The sequence below is a fragment of the Aethalodelphis obliquidens genome, unplaced genomic scaffold (assembly GCF_003676395.1).
Source record: "Aethalodelphis obliquidens isolate GAN/ISIS:26980383/991018 unplaced genomic scaffold, ASM367639v1 scaffold18, whole genome shotgun sequence".
Lineage (NCBI taxonomy): Eukaryota > Metazoa > Chordata > Mammalia > Artiodactyla > Delphinidae > Aethalodelphis > Aethalodelphis obliquidens.
The window spans coordinates 14,068,146-14,094,621 of record NW_020837962.1 but is presented as its reverse complement, the minus strand read 5'-3'; the positions used below and the strand labels follow the sequence as shown (position 1 = coordinate 14,094,621).

Below are 26,476 nucleotides of genomic sequence, written 5' to 3'. Positions count from 1 at the left end.
AGATGTCACCTACTCTCTGACTCTCTTTTGGCCTCAGGTGTCAAAAAATGCTTCTCAGTGAAAATCCGTGTCTGATGGGGAAGGGGGGCATCTGCCAGGTGTTCCCCTGGGTAATGTGCTGTCACTGTCACCTGGTTCCGGGCCTGGATGTGCAATCGTCTCTCTCCAGCCACACCATGAACAATGCGATAAGGAAATAGCTGTCTGTATGTCAGAAGTCTCACCCTATAAACTCCTAAGGGTCTGGGCATTGAAATGGGGCAGCAGCACTACCTCCTGCCCCTCCCCCACCATCCTATTGGTGACACACACCCCCACCCCCGTAAACTGCACTGTGCCATTCCAATGCCAGGGATCTTTGTGGCTGTCTCAGACGGGCTGAGGGCAGGGACAGGGCATCGCATCAACCTGATGGAAAGTCCAATCCTGGGAAAAGACTAAGACAAAGTGACTGAGTGCCCCGAGGAGACGGTGCCGTGGCACCAATGGCCAGTAATTCAGCCCCTCGCAGGGGCCTGCAAACACACACCAGCCTGGTGATTCAAGTCCCCAGACTTCCAGCTGAGGCCCAGCAATTGTGGAGCAGGGACAGGCTATCCCCACCGTTCCCATCTGAATTCTTGGACCACAGAGTCCACAAGCCCTAGTGAAACACTGTGCATTATGCCTCAAAGTTTTGGGGCGGCTGGTTAAGAGTCCCTAACGACCCAGGCAAACGCCAGCCGTTTGTGGGGCCTCCCAGGGCCAGCACTTGCATGTCTACCTCACACCTCACAGCGACCCCAGGAGAAATGCACCGTTATCACCATTTTACAGGCAGGAAAACGGAGGCGCAGTGAGGTCAGGTCACTGCGGATAGACACTCAGCCCCTGAAGAGCGGACCTGGGACCTGAACCCAGGGAGACTCTGGCCTGGCTGTGGTTTGCAGGGGGACTCTGCCCTGGGATCGCAGAGGCCACCTCCTGCCGCTCCCCACGGGCCGCTCACCCGCACAGGGACCCGCGGCTCCCGGCTGCCTCCCTTTGAGGTGCTGCTTTGGTCCCTGCTCCTTGGCTCTGTCCATTCCCGGACTGACCCCAGGGATGGGCAGCCACGAAAACGCGCGCTGACTCCCCCACGGGAACATCTGGACGCAGCTCCCCTGCTGTGCTCTGAAGACACCCAGTTTGCGCGGAGACCCCACTCCCAGCCACGTCTGCACGGTGGGGTGCTAGTGCAGCTCCCTGTGGGACCCTCCTTCCCCACTCCCTTCGCAGGGGCCAGGATAGCGTCGCCCTCCGGAGGGCCCCCGCCCCCTTGCCTTTGTCCTTCACAGGCGCCCCCTCCAATAAGTCTGGACCTCTAACCCAATTTGGGGTCCATTTCTCGAAGGACCTGAGCTAAGGCACAGGGTAACAGCCCCACCTCCACCGCAGCCCTGCCCCTCGCTGTGCTCAATTGGCACCAGCGATCCGCCCCTCCCCCTCCCCCACCCACACCCCGTACCCCTCCTCCCCGGGTGTGGCTCAGGGCTTCCTGGCGCAGGAACGACCTTACCTTGTTCACGCCGTCCGCCATCGCCTGGAGTGTGAGCTCCCGGGGCCCGTCCACCGTCTTCCCGTTGTCGGTGGGGCCCCAACTGGCGCTGTAAATGTCTATCAGCTGAGGCATGTGGCTGATGGAGGAGGCCTCGATAATGTCCGTCATGAAGGGCTGGTCCAGCATCCGGATCCCTGTGGACAGTGAGGGCCGGGGAGCTCTGGGTGCCGGTCCCCGGTTCACAGGAGGCAAGGTTGGGTAGGGGGCTGGGGTCCTGGGTGTGGTTGGAGGTCTGCCTTCCTGGTGCCCTGGGCTCAGCCGGGCGATCCTGAATCCAGCCTCACGCTGTGTGTGTGATCAGAGGATCAGGCAGGTGCACTGACCGATCCACTCCATCCTTTTGGACCCCACCCACTCCTTTCCTTATGCAACTATTTGAAGACAATTTTATCCCCCTCGCAAAAGTTGCTAGAATTCCTAATGTGGTCTGTTTCTGATGGGAAGCTTGGCTTCCAGGGACTGGGGGGGGTGATGGGGGACACGTTTCAGAGGAGAAATAAATCTACTGGGCATGACAGTGTGGGGAGGAGATTGCTCTTAGATATTTAAGGAACAATTCTAGAGGGCAGGGGGCAGGGGCAGAGGGAGGGGCAGGACAGTGCAAGGGGGAGGGGCAGGGAAGGAACTCTCAGTTGCATTGTAGCTGAGAAGGGGCTTTGGCTAGGGGGACAGAAATGTTGAAGGGGTCATTCTAAAATATATTTGCAGTGGGGTGCAGGATACACCCCCTCCTCCTTCTCCCCTAGGCCACCTTTGTAAAGTGTGTGCTTCTATGATGCCTTGTAGGAGTGACTTCTCGCTGGGAACTTTTCTCTGATTGTGTGACTGTGTGTACAGGGACTCAGGAGGAGCCCAGGCCTGTGGCACCCACGGTTCACATCACCCTTGGGCTGTCTGGAAAAAGCCTGTCCACTCAGCAGCAGCCAACGGGAAGGGCATTTGTTCCTTCATCATTACCCTCTAAACATTGCTGTTTGGGGCCAAGATTGTTCTCTGCTTGATACGCTATTTCGTAGCAAGGGACCTAGAGTGCTGCTGAAGCTGACCTAAGTCTTTCCATCCACGGGAGTTTTGAAACGAAGGGCTGGTCTGTACATAGTCGGAGGCTGGCTTCTGACCCTTCTTACTTGTCCCTGGTGGTCAAAGGACATTATTATACAAGCATCACCTAATGTGGTGTGCACACCAACTTAAGGAAGGAAGATTGATATACATTGGTTACCTATGTACCTGTCACCACTTTCAAAAATCTACAGACAGGGACTTCCCTGGTGGCACAGTGGTTAAGAATCCGCCTGCCAATGCAGGGGACACGGGTTCGAGCCCTGGTCTGGGAAGATCCCACATGCCACGGAGCAACCAAGCCCACGCACCACAACTACTGAAGCCTGCGCGCCCAGAGCCTGTGCTCCGCAACAAGAGAAGCCATTGCAATGAGAAGCCCACACACTGCAACAGAGAGTAGCCCCCACTCACCAAGAGAAAGCCTGTGCCCAGCAACGAAGACCCAACGCAGCCAAAAATAAATTAAAAAAAAAAAAAGGGCCCCAAATCTACAGACAGTTCATGTGGATGAGAACTGCTGATTGTTGAATAAAGTTATAGGACTGCCTTCGCATCTTGATTTTCCTTTTCTAGTTGCAGGTAATAGGCTTGTATATCTTAAAGCAGTTCCCAATTATAGGGTCATTTGCAGAGCATCTCCTAAATACTGTGCCTGGGCCGCTTCTCCCCGGTCCCTGGAGTTTCTGAATATTTGCACGGGGCCTAAGCAGGTATTGGTCTAAGGTGGTTTTGAAGTGCAACCTGCCATGAGAATGGCTGTTCAGGTAATTGGGACATTGGGGGTATAAAGTTAATGCTTTTACATGCATGTTTTGTTAATTCTGAGATAAACATTTTTCCAGAAAAAAATACAAAGCAGGAAGATTCAGGCTCTTACAGGGCCCATGAAATTGACAGAAAATTGTCTTTTCTCTTAAGGTTCTCTTTCCTCCTCCCACGTCTCACGGCCCCTCCCTTGCACTTGCACTGCAATGTTCCCCAGAGTTCACCCTCCTCCTGTCTAACCTATGATCTCAGTAGGCCTTTCCCCTGAAGTCTTTCTGGGTCCAGCTCTGCAGGTCCTCTGTTAGCACTGCACTGTCAGCCTTCTCTTACAATTGTTGATTTGTGTGTTTCATTTGCCACCAGACAGCAAGGTCTTTGCGTACAGGGCATGTGTCTATTCTGTGTACTTCTATGTCCCTGGGCATCAGCATGGCGCTTGGAATTTATCTTAAGCTTGATAAATATTTGGTGAATAAATGCATGATATAATTACCTAATTTAGTTGAGTTTCTCCCTAGCAGGGATAACAGGTCCAGACTTTCCATCTTCTAGTCATAAATCAGGTCACCGTTTTTGCCAACAAGTCTAATTATTAGTTAATATCCTTTCTCCTGGAGAAAGCTCCTACAGCGTAAGCATAGCCTTTGGTTTCAACTTTCCAGAAGCTAAGTTTTATGGTTCATTTCGTTAGGGATAGGAAATCTAAAACTCCACATTTCACTGTTGGCCCACCTATATTTTGTTCATTTAGAAAGTCTGTTTAACAAAGGTGGCCGACAGCTTACAGAGTAAACTGAAGAGCACAGCTTCTTCTCACAAGTCGTGTCCACTTTGTGGACTGGAAATGTCGCAGAGAGGCTGGTATTCACTCGTCTGCAAGGAGGAAACTCAGATGGTCTTGAACTCATCCAGTGCCCGGATGACCAGCACTGAATAGCCTGCCTCCATTGAAAAGAGGGAGGAGTTCAACTCTGGCCAAAGCGCACCCGGACCGCCGTCCCACGTGCCAAACAGTGGCGACTTTGCATTTTGTCACCAGCTGGTGCCCTTTGCCCTCTCTCTTTGCAGGTCCTGTCTCTCTGCCTCTCTCCCTCTTCATCCCGCCCTCGCTCCCTTTGTGCCGCCCAGAACATCAGAGCTGTTGTGTATTAATCTCCGGACTGTTCAGCATCGAGGGAGGCAGGGGCGGCCACGGGCTGGGAGCAGGGCTCTCATTCACATTCAGGGCCCAGGCCCCCAGCATTCTTTGAATCTCATTAAGCTGGAGGGAATGAGGCATGCATGAATTGAATGAGATACAGTATTAATTTTTGCAGGCAACTGCCCCATTAGCGGCCAAGACCCAGGCTCAGGGTGACCCAAGGGTTTTTAGGGAGGGACTCTGTCCCTGGATGGTCTAGGGGGGTGGGGAGGGGGAGAGAGCGAGAAAGATGGGGAAGGCAAGAGAGTGAGAGTGAGAGGCAGAAGGAGAGTGGGAAGCCCAGGGAGCCAGGACTCGGCATCCTCACGTTTGCACAATGCTCTGCTGGCTGCGGCGAGGTGATGGCAGGAGAGCCTGCACGTCAAGCATTTCTGTCCCCTGCCCTTCCGCCAGCCTGAGCACCGCATTCATGACCAGCAGTGAATCTGTGAGTCCCTCCTGCCTTTTAGAACCTGAGCCTCACGCCTGCTGCATGGCTTGCTTGCAGCCCTGGGCTCTAGGGGCTGCACAGCCCAGGGGTTTGAGCTAAATCCTCTGCCTCTCCTCCTGCTACAAAAGGTGAGCTTGTACGGACACCAGGAAGTGCTACGTCCGTCCGCACACCTCAGTGTCGATCATCGCCACTGTTGTGTTCACTAGTGTTCATCTGCAGGCTAGGGAGCCGACGCATGCTGGTCTAGATCTTAAGGATCTGGAAACATGTTAATCATTGTGCCAACAAGCGATTTTTACTGATTTATTTAAAAACTCAGATAAAATACGTACAAACTCACTGGACTATTAGGAGTTTTATTGGCCAAATATGTGGAAGCAATTCATCGCTGGTAGAGAAATTTCAGGGTACTTTGATAATGGTCTACAGTGCGGTTTTCAAACTCCTTTTAGAATCTTTGCTCAAAGGAGCACTCGTTAGCAGATGCATAAGTCTATCTGCTCTGCCTTCAGAGGAAGGAAGGTAAGGCCAATGCCACCTGGCCTGGCCCCAGCCTGGGGCTGCTCTGAGGGGCTTTGCAGACACCCAGGGGTGATGCTGTAGGACCTGCCCTCAAGTCACTTGCTGTGCCCCGGCAACCGGCAATCATGATCGGATATTGTCGTGTTTGTTTGCTCCTTGTCTGGGTCTCCCTTTAGACTCGAAGCTGTGTGAGGGCAGGTGTCTTGTCTGCTGGCTCACTGCTGCATCCTTGCCCCCCAGCAGGACTGGCACATGGTGGGCACCCAGCTGCAACTCCTGAGTCCTGGAAGGGGCTGAAGGCAAGAGATAGCATCTCCCAAAAGGCGTGATGCATTTCGAGCCTTTTTCATACTCTCAGAGGTATAAATCTGACAAACTTGCAAGAAACATCATTTGAAGGGTTCATTATTTATATTGGTTGTCCATTTATTTGGTTTTGTGAATTTTGAATAATACACTGTCAATTTCGATTTTTTGTCTCAGTCCCTTTTGGCTAAAGATGCCAAACATTGATTTAAATAATTTTTTTTTTTTTTTTTTTTGCGGTACGCGGGCCTCTCACTGTTGTGGCCTCTCCCGTTGCGGAGCACAGGCTCCGGACGCGCAGGCCCAGCGGCTATGGCTCACGGGCCCACCCAGCCGCTCCGCGGCATGTGGGATCTTCCTGGACCGGGGCACGAACCCGTGTCCCCTGCATCGGCAGGCAGACTCTCAACCACTGCGCCACCAGAGAAGCCCTTTGATTTAAAAATTAAAACTAAGAAAAGAATTAGGTTGTCTTAAAGAGTTACTTTAATAAAGTCATGTTTAAAATAAAAAATGGAAATTAACCTTTCTCTTCAAAACGTATAAATAAGTGGATAAGGAAATGTAAGTAATTAAACTTTCAAAAAAGTTTTGAAGTTATTAAAGCTTTGAGACAGCACCAAGACTTTGGGACAGCCCGGATGTACCGGTCCGTGTGTTACAGAGCATTTACTCTTTGGGAGTAAATGCTCTCTCCTTGCCATGTGTTAGCTAGAAGAAGTGGTAACAGCTGTGCTCATGGAAACAGGTAACAGAAGTTAAAGAGAGAGCTCATCTTAAGGAAGAAGTTTCTAGAGTTACCCATGTCCAAAGGCAGAACAGACTTTGTTGTGAGGGAGTGAGTTTCCCGTCACTGGAGGCGTGCCGTTCCAGGCTGGGTCCAGGCTACATCAGGAGAGCAGGAAAAGAGAAGCTGTTCGGGACTTCCCTGGTGGCACAGTGGTTAAAAATCTGCCTGCCAGGGCAGCGGACACAGTTTCAAGCCCTGGTCCGGGAAGATCCCACGTGCCACAGAGCAACTAAACCCGTGCGCCACGACTACTGAGCCTGCGTGCCACAGCTTCTGAAGCCTGCGTGCCCAGAGCCTATGCTCCGCAATAAGAGAAGTCACCACAGTGAGAAGGCTGCACGCTACAACAGAGTAGCCCCCGCTCACCGCAACTAGAGAGAGCCCACGCACAGCAACGAAGACCCAACGCAACCAAAAATTAATTAATTAATTAATTTAAAAAAAAAAAGAGAGAGAAGCTCTTCAAATGTTTTAGTGCAGGGACCCAGGCTGCGCTGGATACTAAATTGTTTTACAATTTACTAGCTGTGTGGCCCCATGTTCAGTTTCGTTCTCTGTAAAAGAGGGATAATAATATATAATAAATATGTTCTCTTTATAAAATATATAATAATGTATGATAAAGCTGTAAAGAGGGTTGAGTTAAGGGTTTTGCATCGTGCCAGACACACTGGAAGAGACAATATGTTATTATTATTATTGCTACTGTTATTGTTGTTATCATCATGCAAGTGTCAGTGGGTGTTCGGACTCAGGGAACTTTAGACCCTCTTTGGGGCCCAAGATTTTGCGATTCTGACAGGTAAATGGAAAAGGTGAGCCGCTGGGAATTCACACGCTCTATTTCCAGCATCCAGATGACACACAGTGGATGGACGGCCGTGATGCTCGTTAGCCTGGAGTGGCCCAGGGTGTTGATGCAAAGGGGTCCCCTGCCTGTCTTCACTGCTGATGGACATTCCCAGTGTGCCCTTGCTGGGGAGGGGAAGTGGGTTATGAGAAGGCCCAGTTCTCTTTGGAACTAATTTGAATGGGATAAAGTAGCAAAGGTGAGATGGTGCTGGTAGAAGGGGAGATACCTGGTAGAAATTCCATCAGCTTTGGGTCCTTAGATCTTTATGCCCTTAATCCCTTAACTCCATTCATCCACCGATTCTTTTATTCAGTGATTAATCTCTACTGATTATCATGGGTTTATCCACAGCCGCTTCCTTCTCTTTATTCCTTCCTTGCTTTCTGTCACTCAGCAAATAGAGTTTGAGCATCCTCTGTGCGCCAGACCCTGCTGTGGGTGCGAAGGTGAGAGAAAACAGACATGGCTCCTGTCTCTGTGGACACTGTTGTCTGCCTGCGGAGAATGATACTGATCAAAGAACCAGGCACAAGAATTTGTGATAACTGACAGTATTAGTGCTGGGAAGAGAAGATTCAGCATCTTTATCTGTGGATGGGGACTGGCCTGGGCAATGATGTTGGAGGATGCCATGGGGACCCGCTTGCTGCAGGATGAAGAGGTTGTGGCCAGGTGGGCCGTAGGGGGCAGGTGTTCTGGGCAGAGGGAGAGCACATACAAAGGCCCAGTAGAGGAAGGAGTGTGGCTACACTTCCTGACTCACAGTTGCTAGGAAGTTTCCTCTAAATTATATTTACACAGAGACTAACCACATGTGTATGGGAACTTAATATACAATGAAGGTGGTACCACAAATCAAAGGGACGGGATGGATTATTAAATAGATGGTATTGGGGATGTTTGCTCACTATTTGGAGAAAAATAAAACTTGATCCCCAGCTGGCATGACATACAGAGGTGGAATCCATTTGGACTAATGGCCTCATGTGAAAGTTTGGGAGAAGATCCTTGCGCTGATTAAAACTGATCAGGGGTTAATATGTGGGACATACCAAGAACATGTGCAAATTAACAGGATAAAGACAGGAACCTCCATGGAAAAATGAGAAAGTGTATGAGTAGAAGAGAAACCCAAAAGGCTCACGGGCCGATGAAGAGATGCTCAATGATTTTTTTCCTTTTTCCCTTCAGAGGACTCATTTTATCATATCATCTCCACTTTCCTTTCTTTTTCTGGACTGAGATTCTTAACTTTAGCAGCACCTTAACTTTAGCCTTTTTTTTTAAGACAAGAGACCCGGGATCCAGGGGGCAGTTGGGACATCGCTTCCCTACCCTGTGACTGAACACTTTGAGACGAGCAGTGATATGGGTCGGCCACCAGATGGCGCTCCAGACCTCCCCAGCTCAGAAAGCTCGGGAAAGGAAAGATTCTCCGGAGAGTATAGCCCATTTATTAGTAGAATGAGGAAAATCAGCCAACTTTTGAAATTACCAGCCAGAATGAACAAAATGTTCCCCCCAAATCTGTAAGGTAGAATTCTGCTTCTGTTGCGATTCCTGAGTGCCTCTCCAGGGCTTTCTCAGGAAAAATTCCTTTCGCTCCCCCGGGGGAGCCCTGAGTCACTGGATGTCCTGCCGGGCACAGGGTGGGGACTGGACCTTCCTGCCCCTGAGCGCTTAGGACCCGTAAGAGTGGCTACAGAGGAACCAAGCTGGGGTTAAAGGAGCGCAAGAAGGCGGCCCCTTTGCTCAGAGCCTCTGTGGGGCTGGGCCTGCCTCACCCCCGGCTCTGGGCTGGGCTCCTGGATCCTCAGAGCCTTGCCTTGAGACCTGTGAGCTATCGGGGTTCACGGACACGGGTCGGGTAGTGTCTTTGAGGTACCGGGCTGCATCCGCTCGCCTTTGGCATCAGGGGCGAGTCAGAGGCTGTCACTCTGCCTGGATCTGCTCATCCGAACGAGGGGCTTGCCTGGGGCGTGTCCTCTGCCTTGCGGGTGGAGCTGCAGGCGTGACAGCCCAGGTGCTCGAGGCTGAGGTCCCGACCCCCACCCGACCCCACCCACCGATGAGGGATGGGAGTTGGTGGATAAACTCCCAGCCTCCTCCTCTCGGGGGGCAAGAGCCCCCCAGAGCTCCAGTTAGGGAGCCCCAGCTCATCTACACGCCCTCTGTTGGTCTCTCTTCCCACCATCTTTCCCTCTCTTTCCCTCACTGGCTTCCCAGGGTCACCTTCCATAGAAACTCCTTGCACCCAGATCCTTGCTTCAGGTTTGCTTTTAGGGAATTCAAAGAGAGCAGGAGAATCAGGTACATTTGATAAGCAGCTTAGATGTTTTCAGAGTGCAAATTACAAGAGAGAAAAAGAAGCAGATGGAGAAAAAGACCCCAGCGGACCTCCAATTGCCATGAGCTAATCCCAACTCTTCATTGTTGCAGGCACTTGTTCTGAGGATCCCTTGTTCAAAAATCCAGTTACTTTGGGCATGCAGAAACTTCAAAACTCTTTTGAAGACCGTCATTGTGAATGAGAAATCCACGTTTGACATTTTCAGTTGCCTCTACTCTGCCCTGCGAACAGGGAACCCCCCCACTCAGATAGCACCTGGAGTGTGAGCCTGGTTTGTAAAATATTAACCAGGTGATATTCTTTCCCCTGAGCTCATAATGCCTTCTGACATTCTGATGCCAGCATTTTGGAGGCACACAGAATACAGAGAGATGAAAGCCAAGGAGCAAAGCCGCCCCAGTTACATTTCAGAACCCTCTGGATGTATTCGTTTGAGGAATTCAGCACCCAGCTCAGGCAAACCTCTTAGCAGACAGTGTTGAAAGAGGTTAATGGTGGGTTTGTATAGGTTGCTCTTGCTTTATTTAGGTTCCTGGAAATGCAAGTGTCAGCACAAGGTATGTTTATGGTTCTATTAAATCACCAGGAAAAAAATATCAAGACAGTTGTAAAAAAAAAAAAGCAAGGTTGGATGACTCAGCCTGAATAAATTAAGAACCAAATTTGATGCAAAACTTGGAATAAGCCAGGAGCCACTCCATTCTCCAGCATCTTGTTGGAAGCTTATGAACCCCTTTCTCTCATTTTCTCTCTCCCTTTCTGTCTCTCTCTATTTTTTTTGGTGGGGGGAGGTGTTGGTTTCTAAATTTCTGGTGACCAGCCACCCTTCTTTCTAAAGGCCCATATAGAGGAATTTGTTAAATGTTTCCCGTGGAACTTAATAAAAAGGTTCTAGGTAGAATATTTTCCCTTAAAGATGAGAGGCACTGTGGAAACAAACAAACATACAAAAAACCCCACCAAAAACATTTGGAAGAGTTCTGAGTATGTTTACAATAATCTATACACACCTCCTTATATTCTACCGTCCTTATTTGATTCCTATTAAAATGCTATGGTTACTTGGACAAAATTATAATTCGAAAAGATAGGGAACTCCCTTAACTGTTGGTGGGAATGTAAATTGGTGCAGCCATCATGGAAACAGTATGGACGTTCCTCAGAAAACTAAAAATAGAGTTGCCGTATGAACCAGAAATCCCACTCCTGGGCACATGTCCAGACAAAACTGGAATTTGAAAAGACATGTGCACCCCTACGTTCATAGCGGCACTATTCACAATAGCCAAGACATGGAAGCAACCTAAATGTCCATCGACAGATGAATGGATAAAGAAGATGTGGTACATACATACAATGGAATACTACTCGGCCATGAAAAGAATGAAATAATGCCATTTGCAGTAACATGGATGGACCTGGAGAGTATTATACTAAGTGAAGTAAGTCAGAAAGAGAGACAAATACCATATGATATCACTTATATGTGGAATCTAAAATATGACACAAATGAACTTATCTAAGAAGTGGAAACAGACTCACAGACATAGAGAACAGACTTGTGGTTGCCAAGGGGGAGGGCAGGTGAGGGAGTGTTGGATTGGGAGTTTGAGATTAGCAGATGCAAACTAGTATATATAGAATAGATAAACAACAAGGTCCTACTGTACAGCACAGGGAACTATATTCAATATCCTGTGATAAACCATAATGGAAAAGAATATGAAAAGGAATATCTATACACCACACACACACACACACACACACACACACACACACATATAAATGTATAACTGAATTACTTTGCTGTACACCAGAAACTAACACAACATTGTAAATCAACTCTACTCCAATAAAAAAAAAAGATGTTATGGATACTGACACACAAAGAGTACAGACAGTACAATTCCATTTATATAAAGTTTAAAAACTGGGAATAACTGACATCTGCTGTTAGAAATCAGGGTCGTGACTGTTCTTGTGTGGATAGGCAGTAACTGGGAGGGGACACGAGGGCTTTGGGGTGCTGGTTGTGTTTTGTTTCTTGATGGTTACGTGGATGTGGTCAGTTTGTGAAACTTCATTGACCTATGTGCTCATGATCTGTGCACCTTAAAACTTTTTAAAGTTTATTGATCTTGCCATATAGGTTAAGTTAAATAAATGTTTTTCACTCTTGCTAAGTGTACCAGTCCCCGCTCGCCTGCTCCACTGGGAATCTTTGCCACGCAGTGGCCAGGCCCGAGACCCGAGTGTGATGCCTCCTGGGATTGTTTGACAGCCACAGCCTACCTGCGACCTTGGAGCCGTAGGCCACTCCGACCCCACAGATGTTGTTGTTGGCGACTGCAGAAACTTCCCCGGCACATCGGGTCCCATGGCTGCAGAGAACAGTAAAGACAAGTCAGATACAGGGTCAAACGACTTGGAGAAGATCCCTTAAATTCTATCTATGGTTCTTTTCAATGGTTCAGTTAGCCCGGAGCCCACCCAGGCCCCTGGATTTTCCATCTGTGTCTCTCCTTTCGACCCCTTCCAATTCCCAGCTGCCCTTCCTGACCTTGGCTTGTTTCTACCGTGAAGAGTCTTCTCAGAACATTTTCAACCTTGAGAGGTGATCTTTACTTTAAAATTTGAAGTGTCTTACTGCGGAAAACAGTTATAGGCTTTCTGTGAAAAGGAGACAATCTAAAACAGGTTGGTGCTGGTCGAAACAGCTGATTTTTTTTTTTTTTGAAACCCTAGAATTGTGGGCTGGTGTTTATTTTCAAGGCTGGTTCTGTCCACAGGCAGGGAATGAATGCTGCCTGCCAGTTGTGGGATGAAAGTTATTTACCTTTTTGGATTATAGCCTCCTTTAGGACATACTGAATGCTACAAATCCCCCACCTTGCTCTGGAACCAAATAAACCCACACTGGCAACTGCTTGCATTCAATTTCGAGGGGTCCACAGAAACTTTGAGACCGACCAGATTAAGAATCCCAGGCATCTATTAGATAATCTTTCTGAAGTTTGCCGGCCTTACAATTCCTAGCAAGGCCTTCTCAGGGCTTATGTTCTAGAATGTTCTCTGCAATAGACACTGGAATTTCATTAACTTTTTCCCTTTTGCTCCCTTTTCTGTTACACCAAAGGAATCCAAACAGCTCTCTCCTTGAACTGGGCCTGCCTGGTGGCTGGCTTGGACCCATGGGAGGCAGCGGGAGGATGCCCTCTATCCTCTGGGCCAGGGTCCGTACAGAGGAGCTTGGGCTACAGCTGAGGCCACGCGGGGAGTGCAGCCGGGCAGCCCCCATCGTTCCAACATACCTCAGGTGAAGCCCCTGGAGGCCTCCCTCCCCCAGACCCAGACGGGTTACCCCGTCAGCAGCACATGGAGAGAGACAGGTGCCCACCTAAGTTGCAGGACTGTGAGCTAGTAGATGTTCTCTTTTAAGCCACTAGGTTTCGGGGCCGTTTGTTAAACGGCAACGGGGAACTGAACCCCGCATAAGCTTGAAGTCAATCAGAATGCCGTGTTTTAACCCCAAACAGCATTCAAGAGGAGGAGTGGTCCAATGTATACATCACTGGAAACGGCCAGCCCCAACCTGGAAGTCCATCCTAATGGCCCATGAAGCAGCTAAATATGAAGTCGGCTGCAAAAGTGTCAGCTTGGCCTGCAGAGGGACGGTGGTGAGGGCTGGCTTCCCCCTCACTATTCACACAGCGGGTGCAGGAAGGGATGTGGGGAAGGGGACTTATTGGCTGCGTAGCCCAAGAAGTCCTGATTTCTGCAGTGTAGACGCTTCGCCGCATTCTCTTAGGGCAAGCAAAGCTCACACCCGCCCTTAAAAAATCACATCGGAGGACTGAAAATATACACACATATTTTCTCTCTATATGTGAGCAAAAGTGAATCCTGCCTCCATGAAGGCTACACATCTCACAGACTCAAAATTCCCTTTGGAACAAGAATGAAATCTGTATGTGGTGTCTGAGGAGACCTCGTCGTGACTGCAGAGGTCAGCCCTGTGGTGGAAGCTCTGTGAAGACCCCACGTGCTGACTGAGTAAACCCCTGTCTTCTTGCCTGTAAGTTTTTGGTAGATCTCATGGGAGACTTTTGAGAAGGGACTCAGTTATGGTTTAACTTGATGGGAGAAGCTACCATGGACGTGGATTTCATAGCCCCCATCTTATTCTCAGTGCTGAAGAAAATAGTAAATAAAATTCTGAAAAACAGCATGGAAGTATACCCCCATGTATCTGTATAAAGTGAAACATACACATTTTATATTGATTCGTACGTAGACTTTAAATGTATATATTCAAGTATATAGTTGTACTTATATCTACTTATGCATTTGTAATTATATACTTCTATATTCATATGTATATATACTTACACATTATATATAATCCACATATTAGATATTTAAATATATAAAACACATGCCATATTAAGAGGACATGCATATACTTTATATATACACACATATATATTTAAAAATGGAACTTGTGCGGACACTGATTAAATTTGGCTGGCTCCCTTGCTGTTTGGTTCATGCTGAACAAATATTTGTTTGATTTTTTATTTTTCTTTTCGGTATATGGGCCTCTCCCTGCTGTGGCCTCTCCCGTTGCAGAGCACAGGCTCCGGACGCGCAGGCTCAGCGGCCATGGCTCACGGGCCCAGCCGCTCCGCGGCATGTGGGATCTTCCCGGACCGGGGCACGAACCCGCGTCCCCTGCATCAGCAGGCGGACTCTCAACCACTGCGCCACCAGGGAAGCCCCAAATAAATATGTGAAGAAAAGTTTAAAAAGCAGTGCCACCTCTAATTCGAGTGAGCACTAATTTCCTTATTATTTAATAATCAGCCCTGCCAGGCTCTCCTTTCCGAGGCCTTGCCTGGAACAGTCGATGCTTTGACCGACATCTGTGAAGCACACATTATGCTGGTGGAGGGGGGGCCCTGCTCTGAGGAGCGAGGAGGGCCAACAACACCTGCTGTGGACGCGGCAGTCGTTCCTCACCAGGGACCACAGTCAGCGCTTTTCTTGTCGCACCCGCTTTTCTTGTCGCACCCCCCTTACCCCTCGCGGGAGTAGGTACTGCTCCATTTCACAGATGTCAAAGCTGAGTATCCGAGGATCTGGGCCAGGTCTGAGACCCAGGGTCAGCTACTGGACCACCCATCACCCTCCCACCCAGTGACAGACCTTCTCTGCCCTAAAACTGCTCACAAAAGGCTGGAGGACAAAATCGTGCGAAGTTCCTTGAGCAGATTAAAGGCACTGAATGCTTCCATATCCTTAATTTTGGCCTTTAAGTGGGGAGATGACTGTCGTGGTCCCTCCAGAGGAACATATGGGAAAAAACATTTCATTGCTAAATTAGGCGACACTAATTATAAGCGGGTAGTGGCTCCCTGTAATTGTTGGTGACACCAGGCCTCTTCGCACCCCTGGGCCTCTGTCAGCTCCGTCGCCACGGCCTTGAGTGCCTTCCCTTCAGTCCTGTTTTCCTGATCATCTCAGAGAACGAGCTTGCTCTTCTGAATATCAGGAGAACCTTTTCCAAGTCCATATTCATCTGGCCCCTTTGCTCTCCCAAGAACATTCAGTAGCTCCCCTTTGTCTCTAGAGTAAAACACGAGTCTGTCAGAAGTGGAAATCGCTGTGGGTGTGGGGAGGAGGGACAAAGCTCGGTGGTTTGATTGGCCTCCTTTTTTTTTTTTTTTTTTGAAATTCAGTAAATGTTTATTGATTGGCTGATTGAATAAAACAGTCCAGGTGAGAAGTCTGATTAGCTCACAAAAAAGTGGGATTTGGCAAAAAAGATGTTATCTAACAAAATCTGAGTAAGTTATAATCTTTTCAAACGTCTTCAACGTATTCAGAACAAAAGTAATTTAAAAGATAGATTACTGAACAGTGCTCCACAGGAAGGGCAAGAAGACTGGTTTTTGGTGAAGATCCAACACTTGCGTGGACCCATCGTCTGGCCCCTGGAAGACCTGAACCGCTGACGAGGGTTAGTGAGTACTCTCTGGTTCTACAGAACCAAGCCCATAAATTTGTGCTTTAACTAATTAATGGCCTCCTTCTGACAAAGGTCACCGGGGGGCAAGTGACAGGAGTCAGGGGTATCATGTTGCCAGAACGGCCTCGATCTACTGTTCCCCTGGGCCTGTGCTCTTGGCAGTGTAATTTCCTTGCTGCTTCATGAAGAGGGGAAGCACAGTTCCCCTACCTTGAGTCTGGCTGGCCTGGTGACTTGCTTTGGACAAAAGAATGTGGTGGAAGGGATGGGCCTGGCCCTCAGGAGGCCCACAGCTGCTCTTTCTCCTGAAACTGCCCTGGTGCCATGTGGACAAGCCCAGGCTGGCCCACTGGGTGGTGAGAGACTGTAACCCCTCATGCCCGTCACCCAAGCTGACAGCCAGCTGTCCCCCAGACATGTGAGAGAGGACACCCTAAGCCAGCTAGCCCCCAGCCTCCCTGCCAACCAACCCTGGATGCAGGGGCGAGCCAGATCAGCAGAACTGTCCAGCTGACCTACAGACTTGTGAGCGATATCAGTGCTTATTGCTTTAAGCTACTACTTCTGGGATGATTTTTTATGTGGCATTACTTGGCAATAGATAACTGATACTCTGGACAAGCAAGGCTGGAGGGACAATCCCAGGTTAACCTGTGCAGGGTGGGGTTTAAGCCTGGACCCTGATGATGGCTGCACTGGGGCTTCCCTACAGCCGTGGTGGCTGCTGAGATGTCTAAGAAAACCCTGAGGACCTGCTCTGACTCGGGGAGGGGGCACATCTCCAGAGAGACTGTGCCCCTTCTTCCACATTGCTGACCTTTCACTAGAGTGACTGGCCACCTTCTTGCCCTTTCCAGCCAAAGCATGCATTTCTATGTGACTCCGTTCAGGGAGAGATGGGCGGGGCAGCATGCACACAGCACCTCTCCTTTACTGCCACCCGCCGCGGGTGGGCACCATGCCGAGAGGGCCGCAGGCTTTGTTTTATTTAATTCTCACAACTATCATTATCCCCATTTTAAAGAAGAGGGAGTTGAGCATCAGGGTACTAAGTCACTTCTCAGTTCAGAGGCAAAACCAGAATTCAGATACAGGTTTGCTGCTTCTGAACCCTGTTCTTAAGCATGACCTTTATAAACAAGATGAAAAGACAACCCTCAGAATGGGAGAAAATATTTGCAAAGGAATTTACAGACAAAGGATTCATCTCTAAAATATATAAACAGCTCATGCAGCTCAATATTAAAAAAACAGGCAACCCAATCCAAACATGGGCAGAAGGCCTAAATAGACATTTCTCCAAAGAAGACATACAGATGGCCAAGAGGCACATGAAAAGCTGCTCAGTATCATTAATTATTAGAGAAATGCAAATCAAAACTAAAATGAAGTATCACCTCACACCGGTTAGAATGGGCATCATCAGAAGATCTACAAACAACAAATGCTGGAGAGGGTGTGGAGAAAAGGGAACCCTCCTGCACTGTTGGTGGGAATGTAAATTGATACAGCCACTATGGAGAACAGTATGGAGGTTCCTTAAAAAATCTATAAACAGAACCACCGTATGACGCAGCAATCCCACTACTGGGCATATACCCAGAGAAAACCATAATTCAAAAAGACACATGCACCGCAATGCTCATGGCAGCACTATTTACAATAGCCAGGACATGGAAGCAACGTAAATGCCCATCGACAGACTAATGGATAAAGAAGAGGTGGTACATATACACAATGGAATATTACTCAGCCACAAAAAGGAATGAAATTGGGTCATTTGCAGAGACGTGGATGGACCTAGAGACTGTCATACAGAGTGAAGTAAGTCAGAAAAAGAAAAACAAATATAGTATATTAATGCATATATTTGGAATCTAGAAAAATGGTACAGATGAACTGGTTTGCAAAGCAGAAATAGAGACACAGATGTAGAGAACAAACATATGGACACCAAGGGGGGAAAGTGGCAAAGGGGTGGGCAGTGGTGGTGGTGGGATGAATTGGGAGATTGGGACTGACATATATACACTAATATGTATAAAATAGATAACAAACAAAAAAATAAAATCTTAAAAATATATATCATGTATTCCTGATGCTCAGAAATGTGCAGATAAAAAGTGTGATGGTTAAATTCATGTGTCAATTTGGCTGGGACATGGTGTGCTCAGATATTTGATTAAGCATTATTTTGGGTGTTCCTGTGAAGGCGTTTTTTGGATGAGGTTCACATTTAAATTGGTGGACTCTGAGTAAAGCAGATTGTCCTCCATAGTGTGGGTGGGCCTCATCCAATCCGTTGAAGGTCTGAATAGAACAAAAAGACCAGCCTTCTCTGGGTAAGAGAAAATCCTCCAGCACTGCCTTTGGACTCCAGCTCGTCTCTCCTGGGTCTCCAGCCTGCCAGCCCACCCTGCAGATTTTGGACTTGCCAGACCCCATAAACAAATCTCTTTCTTTTTATATACATATCTGATTTGTTCTTTTTCTCTGCAGAATCCTGACTAATTCAAAAAGTAACTTAGTGGTTTAACCAACTTCCACTGGTTCTTTGGCTCACTCACTGGTTAGGGTCATTGGCTTAGGTTTTCTTCTACAACACGGACTGTCTTTGCCACGTGATTTTTGGTGGTGACAGAACATACTAACTGGTAACCAAGCTCATTTTCTTTTCTTCCTGGGATCCGGTTAGGCTCCATTTCCCAGCATCCCCGACACGTGCATGTGGCCAAGTGACTGAATTTCAGCTGATGTTATGTGGGTGACAGGATGTATGCTGCTTCCAGGCCTGGCTCATAAAAATCCCCAGAGCCATTGTCCATGTTCTGTCCCTCTAGTCCGTCACGCAAACCTCCAAGGTGGAGCTTTAGTTCCATTTTACAGATAGGGGAAACTGATTCAGGGATCACTTACTCCATACCAAGCGATCAATATATGGATCTTTGTCCATTATAATCTACTGTATTTTTGTCTCTTAAGAAAAGAATAATTACCACCTGAGGACCATAAAATCCCCCCATATGGCAAACATTAGTTTCCAAAGTAGAAATGATTATACCAACATACGGATATTTCTTTTGCCATCTGTATGATTCTCTCCACAACCCCAAATCTGTGTTACGTCTATTTCTTTTAGCTGAAGGGGAAATTTTAAATAATGAAAACTTGTGTCATCCAGGTAGCAGACTAGAAATTTTTTAAAAAACTCACAACTTTGTGGTATTTCTCCAGTGGCTCAGAAGAGCTCACAAAATTAAACTCTCTTGGATTTCACTGTACTCTGGATTGGCTAGAGAGAGGGGGTTGACTGCAAAGAGCAACCTTTGAGCTGGTATCGGCTTAGGAGGTAGTCTCAACGCTCACATGAAAGAAAAACTTAGATTAGGTCTTTGAAGGCAGTTTGGATTTTGTTATTCAGGAGGCAATTTCAGAATTAGTCCGTAAAGACAGAAGGGAAAGATGTTTGTCTATTTCTAAGCCATTACGTGTCCCCAGGGTAAAGTATTGGCTTCCATCACTGTGCTAATAACCAACCAGAGAGAGCAATTTTCCCCCCATATTCTTTCTAGGCCTGTTTATTGGGTTCTTCAGAATGAAATATGACTTTTAATTAAAAAAAGTTAATCACTGAAAATCGTTCTTATTTGAAGGTTTAACTAATGCTATCAATCAAACGTGCCCCCATAGAGACAGACGGTCCTTGGTATCCATTTATCCATATTTCCCTTCATTTTGGTTGCTTGAATAATAAATGTCTTCTCTCTTCCTGAATTTATAGTAAACTTTTTGTGACCAGGAATCGTATCTAATCCAGAATCTCTTACTCTTTAGGGCGTAATAGATAGAGCATGCTGCACCCTGTGATGCTGCGTAAATATTGCCGACGGTGGGGATGACATTTCAGTGGTGTATGCCTGTCAAAGAAATGCTATGCAAGAGAGATTGTTATGGACAGCAGCATAGCAATGGAATACAGATCTGCAGTGCATCACCAAACATTGACCTAAAACCCAGCAAGGCTGCAAGATTATTGACAAAGTGTGAGCTGCAGACCTTGGGAGAAGCAGGCAGCTCTGAAATGGACAGATGTCAAGGGCACTCAACATCTTGGCATGGCTGAGAAAGTATGCCACCCATCCATCAACCAGCCAATCAATATTTATTGAATGCCAGAAAAAAATGTGATACCAGATCCTGATACCTCATAGCAAATCAGTTACAGCTGTGTTGCATATTATTGATGCTTATTAAATATGTATTATTTTCTACCTTTTTGCAGTCTGGGTCATTGTTGCTACTGTGGCCGTTATTATTTTGCTTGGTCGTCTGTATTTCTCTGATTGCAAGCTAGGAGGAAATTACACTCCTTTTCCAAATTTCTCAACTGTGTTTCAAATACATACCCGGAGCACAGATACCGCATACAATTATCAAATGGTTCACAGTAGAAAAAAATACACTTGCTCTGCTGAAAAAGGAATAATCCTACAAAATCAAATGAGGCACAGGGCGAGGAATTCTAGTATACAGGTCCCCTAAAAGCTGTTCTGCTTATGTATGAAGTTTGCCTTCATAAGGAGTCTTGGCTTGGAGTTTTAAGTATGTTCTTAAAGAAACGTACACTTGAAGGAAAACAAGTTAACCTATAAGCACAGAGAGGAGATATGATGGTTTAAAGTGTGAGGAAAGCCCAGGGGAGACACGTGGCTATTAAACTCAGTTTCCCAACCAAGGGGAACGTCCTCCTTGCTTGCTCTTGAGAGCACCCCTGGTAGAGTGTTTTATTTTGTACTTTCCACAGCAGTGAGAAGCCAATGATGGAGAGCGTGGCCTTTTCTGGGCAGGAATTGCCTCTGCGTTCTAACTGGCCTGTGTGGCAGGTAGTGTGGCTAGAGCAGCAGCAAGCCCACTGCTGGTCAGCATTGGGCAGCCCTTCATTGGAGTTTCGGTGCCAAAACTAGCTTATCCAAGAGCCCCGAGTCTGCTGAGCAAAGATGGGGGAGTTGGGACTGGTGCCCAAGCCCAGAAGAGAACACCTGAAGAAACTGGCAGGCTGGAGGCTGAGACTGCCTGGGCAGTAAACCCTGCTCCAGCCAAGGGCAAGTGCTCAAGGCTCTCAGAGCTTCTGGGCAGCGGCATTCCTAGAGTGCAATGGAAGAATCGTCCTTGTCTAGGCCCCACGCCCAGTTTCCGACCCAGTCACAAGATCTCTCCTCTCTCCTCCTAGCAACCTGTCCAAACCTTTCATGCTCACCTCCTCCATGAGGCCTTCTCAGATTGCTGCCTTCTGCACCAGTCTCTGACTCCAGGACCAGTTATCCAGGACACCTCCTGAACACATCTGTACCTCCTGCCTCTGCTTCTTTGCCTAAATTGTACCCTCACCCCAGAATACACTCCCCTCCCCTCCCAACTCTACCTAGTACCTTCATTCAAATCCCGGACCAAATGCCACATCTTCACGGAAACCTGTCCCAGTTTCCCCAGCCAGAGCTGACTTTGCATTTCTCCACGCTCTCTCTCCAAAGCACTTTATTATGAGGCAGTGCTTGTAACGGCCCCTCAACGGTGTCAAATCCTGTCTCCACCACTTGTTAGCTGTGTGACCTTGCACACATTACTTAATCTTTCTGTGCATCGGTTTACAAAATAGGGATAATAATGTTCACACCTATTTCAGAGGGTTAGATTGAGAATTAATACACGCAAAGCACTAAAACAGTGCCTTAAACATTGTAATTAATAGGCGTTCGCGTTCCTTGTATGATTTCAGCCCTGGCTACACTTAGCACTGTAGTGATTCGGGCTGCTGTCACCTCCTCATGCGACGTTGCAAGCTCCTGAGAAGCTTAACCACCAAAATGGATCGTTTCATGAGCACCAAGCTAAAGGCCCAGTTCTGGTTATCTCTTTTTACGTCCTATGCTTTTAAAATTTACTTTTTGTTATAGAAAATATCAGAATAGACAAAAGTAGAGTGAAATCTCATGTAACCATCATCCAGCTTTAACAATTATTAACTCATGGCCAATTAGGTTTCCTTTAAACCCCCCTTTATTCTCTTTCCTTCCTCTACAAGCCCCTAGTTATACTGGGAGAAATACTAGGCATAATATTCATCCAAGAGGGAATTTTTAATAAACTTATCTTACACTCAAGGGAACGGTGCTATCTTCAAATTCGCTTTGTGCCAAGCAGGGACCACCTCCAGGACAGACACGACTTTTCGGACCACAGATCCTCCCAGGGCTGTGGCCTGAACTTTGACCCGCTTTCCTCTCATAATCACTTACAACAGTCGTTTTGTTTCGAGAGGCCGTGAATTGAACCGTGGTACCGTCCAGTCAAGCCATGATGCATGAGGATCTTTGAAAATGACTTGATAATTGTGAAAAACCCCATTTATGGGTCAAAGTGGCCACTGTGTCTTGAGTCATTGGTTCCTTAAGAGGCAAGGATCATACTTGCCTGACTCACGATGACTGTGTCTCAGGCAGTTGGACACTTGGGGATTCTACCTCTGGCAATGAAGAATTTTAGTGTCCTGGGCTTCCTGGGTGGCACAGTGGTTAAGAATCTGCCTGCCATTGCAGGGAACACGGGTTTGGGCCCTGGTGCAGGAAGATCCCACAAGCCACGGAGCAACGAAGCCCTCGTGCCACAACTACTGAGCCCTCGCGCCTAGAGCCCGTGCTCCGCAACAAGAGAAGCCACTGCAATGAGAAGCCCACGTACCGCAACGAAGAGTATTTCCTGCTCGCCGCAACTAGAGAAAGCCCACGCGCAGCAATGAAGACCCAATGCAGCCAAAAATAAATAAGTTAAATAAATTTTTTTTAAAAAAGAATTTTATTGCCCTAAGCGCTCATTAGTCCTAGAGGATTTTAGCCAGTTTAAAATTGAACTTTCAAGAACAAGTTTGTAAATGAAATTATTTAAGATAGAGGACATCTCCATTTTTGCTTTTGTTTTTGTTTAAAGAATATTCTTACAGCTCATCACACAGGGAGACTTACTTGTGGGGGGTTGTGTTTGGGTTCAGAAAATGGGATGGGGGGAACCATTCTGTTGGTTATATTTTTGTGCCTGGGTCCACCCATTGAAGATGAATTTAGTGCCTACTAGCTGCAGAGAGAAAGCTAGTAGCTGGCACGCGTGTTGCTACTGCCCTTTTTGATAGCGTGTGGACAGCTGGTGACCGATGGTGCTGAAGCCATGGCCACCCTCGTTGTCCTTCTCAGCACAAGGTTCCAGGCTGCTGTTAATAATTATGTCTCGCCCCTGGCTTAGTGATTTCTATTTGATGACTTCACATTCCTGTGTCTGAAAATGGTTTATCAGCTAAGGGTATGCAAGGATCTAGGTGAGTAAGAGACACTTCAAGTCAAAAGTTCTCTGGCCTTTTTTATACACCCTCACCCCCTAAACGCACACTTCCAAATCCTGCATGATGATTTTAAAGCTGCAGATGACGTTGATAGAGAGTGAACTGTGCTCTTGGATATTAGCGATGATCTTTTAAAAATGTTACAAATTCGAATTGTGTTTTCCCCTTTATTCTTTTCTGCATTTTCTGTAATTACCAAGCCCTGTGTGCTCTGTGTGTGCCCCACTCAGCCTCTGGTCAACTTGCTAACTGTAGGAACAGAGTCTAAGCTACCTGGTCCAGTGAGGACCCATCCCTGGCCACTCTCTGGTCATCATGCCTTCTGTCTTTTATAATAAAGATGATGCTCATAAAAGAAGGGTACAATTTGGATTTAGAAACACTTATCGAGCTTGGGTTCAAGTGTCAGCTTTGATATTTACTGGTTGTTTGTCCAGGGAGGTCAGGCAACTTTTCTGAGCCTGTTTCCTTGTCACTAAACTAAGGATGACAGCATTTGTTTCATCTACCTCGAGTTTGTCACGAGAAGTAGAAGCAACGAGTAAAGTGCTGTACACACAATATATTTTTATATCATTAATTGAAGTTCATACGTTCTCATCAGCTTCACTCAAAAACATCAATAATGGGGAAGCACTAGGTTTAGAACTGAGTCAATTTTGACTGAACAAGCCACGTGCCTTAATTTCTTGATATTTCTTACATGTGATAAACAACTTAGGCAAGAATTTTACTTGGAGAAGAAAGAGACTGCGTTTACATGTTTTGTAGCAAAACAGGCCGAAGAAAAACCACACTTTTGGATGAACCATTCACTGGGTAGTGTTGCACGATAGGATGCCAAGAAGTATTTCAAACCCAGAGTTAACAATACTGTACTGCATATTTGAAAGTTGCTAACAGAGTTGATCTCAGGAGTCCTCATCAAAAGGAAAAAAGTTTTTTTATGTGACTACGTGTGGTGTCAGATATTAACTAGACTTACAGTGGTGATCTTTTTGCAGTATATGCAAATATGGAATCATTATGTGGTACAGCTGAAACTAATTATACCTCAGTTAAAAAAATACCTCAAACCTCTGCCAATTATGCTTACTGTTTTGTCAAAAGGGACTACACGAGCTGTCATAAGACTACAGCAAAAACATTTTTCAAAAACATATAGACACAGACCCCTGGGGCAAAAGAGCTCTCTGCAGTAGTTTCAACAGATCAAGTAAAACCCATGTGTTTACGATCACCTTGTGGTGGGTTGAGAAAGGTTTCTTATTATTCCTATTTTCTTTTTATCTTTAATAAGATGGCAAATGATTCCTAGTTCAACAGAACAAAATAGTCAAGAGATAATTCTAGAGGAGTGTTGCCATATTAAAAAAAATCAAGAATTTAGAGAATGTAGCCACAAAGAAGGAAAAAAAAATCACCATATAATTTAGCAAGGCATTGAGAGCATTTTGCTGGTGATACTTAAGCCTTAAAAACACAACAGAGCGAAATAAAACCCCACACCTGATGTCCCAGACACCTCAGGAGGCCCCATTTACCTGTTAAACCAGTCATCTGTGTATCGAGGGTAAGGATAGGGGTCGTTGCTGCTGAAGTCGTAGCTTGCTTCGGCGTTCTGCAAAACACAAGGTGTGTCATTAGGAAATAAAGCCAGAGGCACAGGCACGAGAGGATCCGAGAGATGCAGCCGCCTTATGTGGACGGTCCCTCCATGGAGGGCTATGTTAACATTCTCTCTGGACCAGCCCTTGAAGAGGTGACAGAGCAGACGTGCGTCCGTGGAGGATTCTATCCTCCTGTTATCCTCTTTTCCAGGCTCCCTCATCCCATCCTATTCCAGGCCCTCAAAGGGTTAGCAAATTTGCGTCCTGTGCTACCCACGACTGTCTCCATTTTAAGCTGAGTGACACTTGTGGGTCAGTGGGGCTCCCCCGGAAACCAGGACTCTCGTTAAGCTTCCTTGCATTGATGGCCAGAAGGATCTAGTTCTCATGTCACAAGTGTGGCAGCCTCTAGAGTTTTCTTACTTTATGCAGAGCTCACTCCAGCTCCCTGCTTCAGGCTGACAGAGGCTTGTCTCCTTTACATTTACGGGTGTTAAACCCAAGCCCCGAACGTTGGCCATGATATCAACCTCATTTATTCACTCAACAAATATCATTGAGTCTAATATATGCCAGCGACTTTCCCAAGTATGGGACTACAATGGTGACATCCCTGCCCACATGTAAATTACAGCCTGGTTGTCGGGACAGACATCAATCCCACAAAAAATAGATAATTGCAAACAGGAGTCCTCAGCGCTACAAGATACAATGAGAAGTTTAAATTCTATTCAGTCCAATACCTCCAATTTTCCCATTGGGAGTCTTTCCCCACAGAAATCAATTACCTATTCACTTAAATTGATTTCATGCTTTAATTTGTCCGTTTAGGTCTTCAGTTGGTCAGCCTTTTATTTTGGTCCGTGATGGGAGATGGTCCCCCACCATCTGATGGCTAATCCCTTCCTTCCTCTCTGTCTGTCAGTTGCCCAGGTATGCTGAGCTCCGTGAAGCTCCTCTCTCCTCATCCCAACCTCCCTCCTTGGTTTTTGAGGTGTGCAGCCAAGACCCCGGATGGTTTCCTGGTCCACAGTATACACTGGGCTGGGAAACACTGCGTTAGATACATATTCCAGCTGGGAAATTTCTCCATTCCATGGGCCCTGAGACATTTTAGAGAACTGTGCTCTTTTATGAGTCAAAACGCTTTAGTTTGTAAACTTAATGTATTAGTGGCATAATGGTTTTAAGAGCAAATTGACAAGTTCCATGAGTTTCTGTTTCCATTTGTTGGATGGCAAAGGGCCGTCAGTAGCTGGAATGACCAGAATTGTAACACTAATTTATTAAAAAAAATGTGCTTGGGGCAGAAGTCACCTTGAAATTTGTTTAAAAAATTTTTAACTTAAAAGTTTTTAGCTTTACTGAGGTATAATTCTTATACAGGAAATTCCACACGTTTAATGTCTACATCTTGATATGTGTACACTCATGATGCCATCACCACAACCAAGGTACTAAACATACCCATCACCTTCAAAATTTCCTTGTGTTCTTTTGTGTCTGTGTGTTCTTCTCCTTCTTTTTTTTTTGGTACGAACACTTAACATGAGATCTATCCTCTGAACATATTTTACAGTGTAT

At 46.8% G+C, this 26,476-nt stretch overlaps 1 protein-coding gene across 2 annotated transcripts in view; it reads right to left on the bottom strand.

The window, feature by feature from the left end:
- The window catches only part of PCSK2 (proprotein convertase subtilisin/kexin type 2), a 214,647-nt gene that overhangs the window by 27,065 nt on the left and 161,106 nt on the right, over nucleotides 1–26,476 (bottom strand). For both annotated transcript variants that reach the window (XM_027118318.1, XM_027118319.1), the window contains 3 exons: nucleotides 24,827–24,903; nucleotides 12,157–12,245; nucleotides 1,538–1,713 (listed from right to left, as the gene is read on the bottom strand). In XM_027118318.1, the coding sequence (XP_026974119.1) occupies nucleotides 1,538–1,713; nucleotides 12,157–12,245; nucleotides 24,827–24,903 (342 nt within the window). The remainder of the gene's footprint in view (nucleotides 1–1,537; nucleotides 1,714–12,156; nucleotides 12,246–24,826; nucleotides 24,904–26,476) is intronic.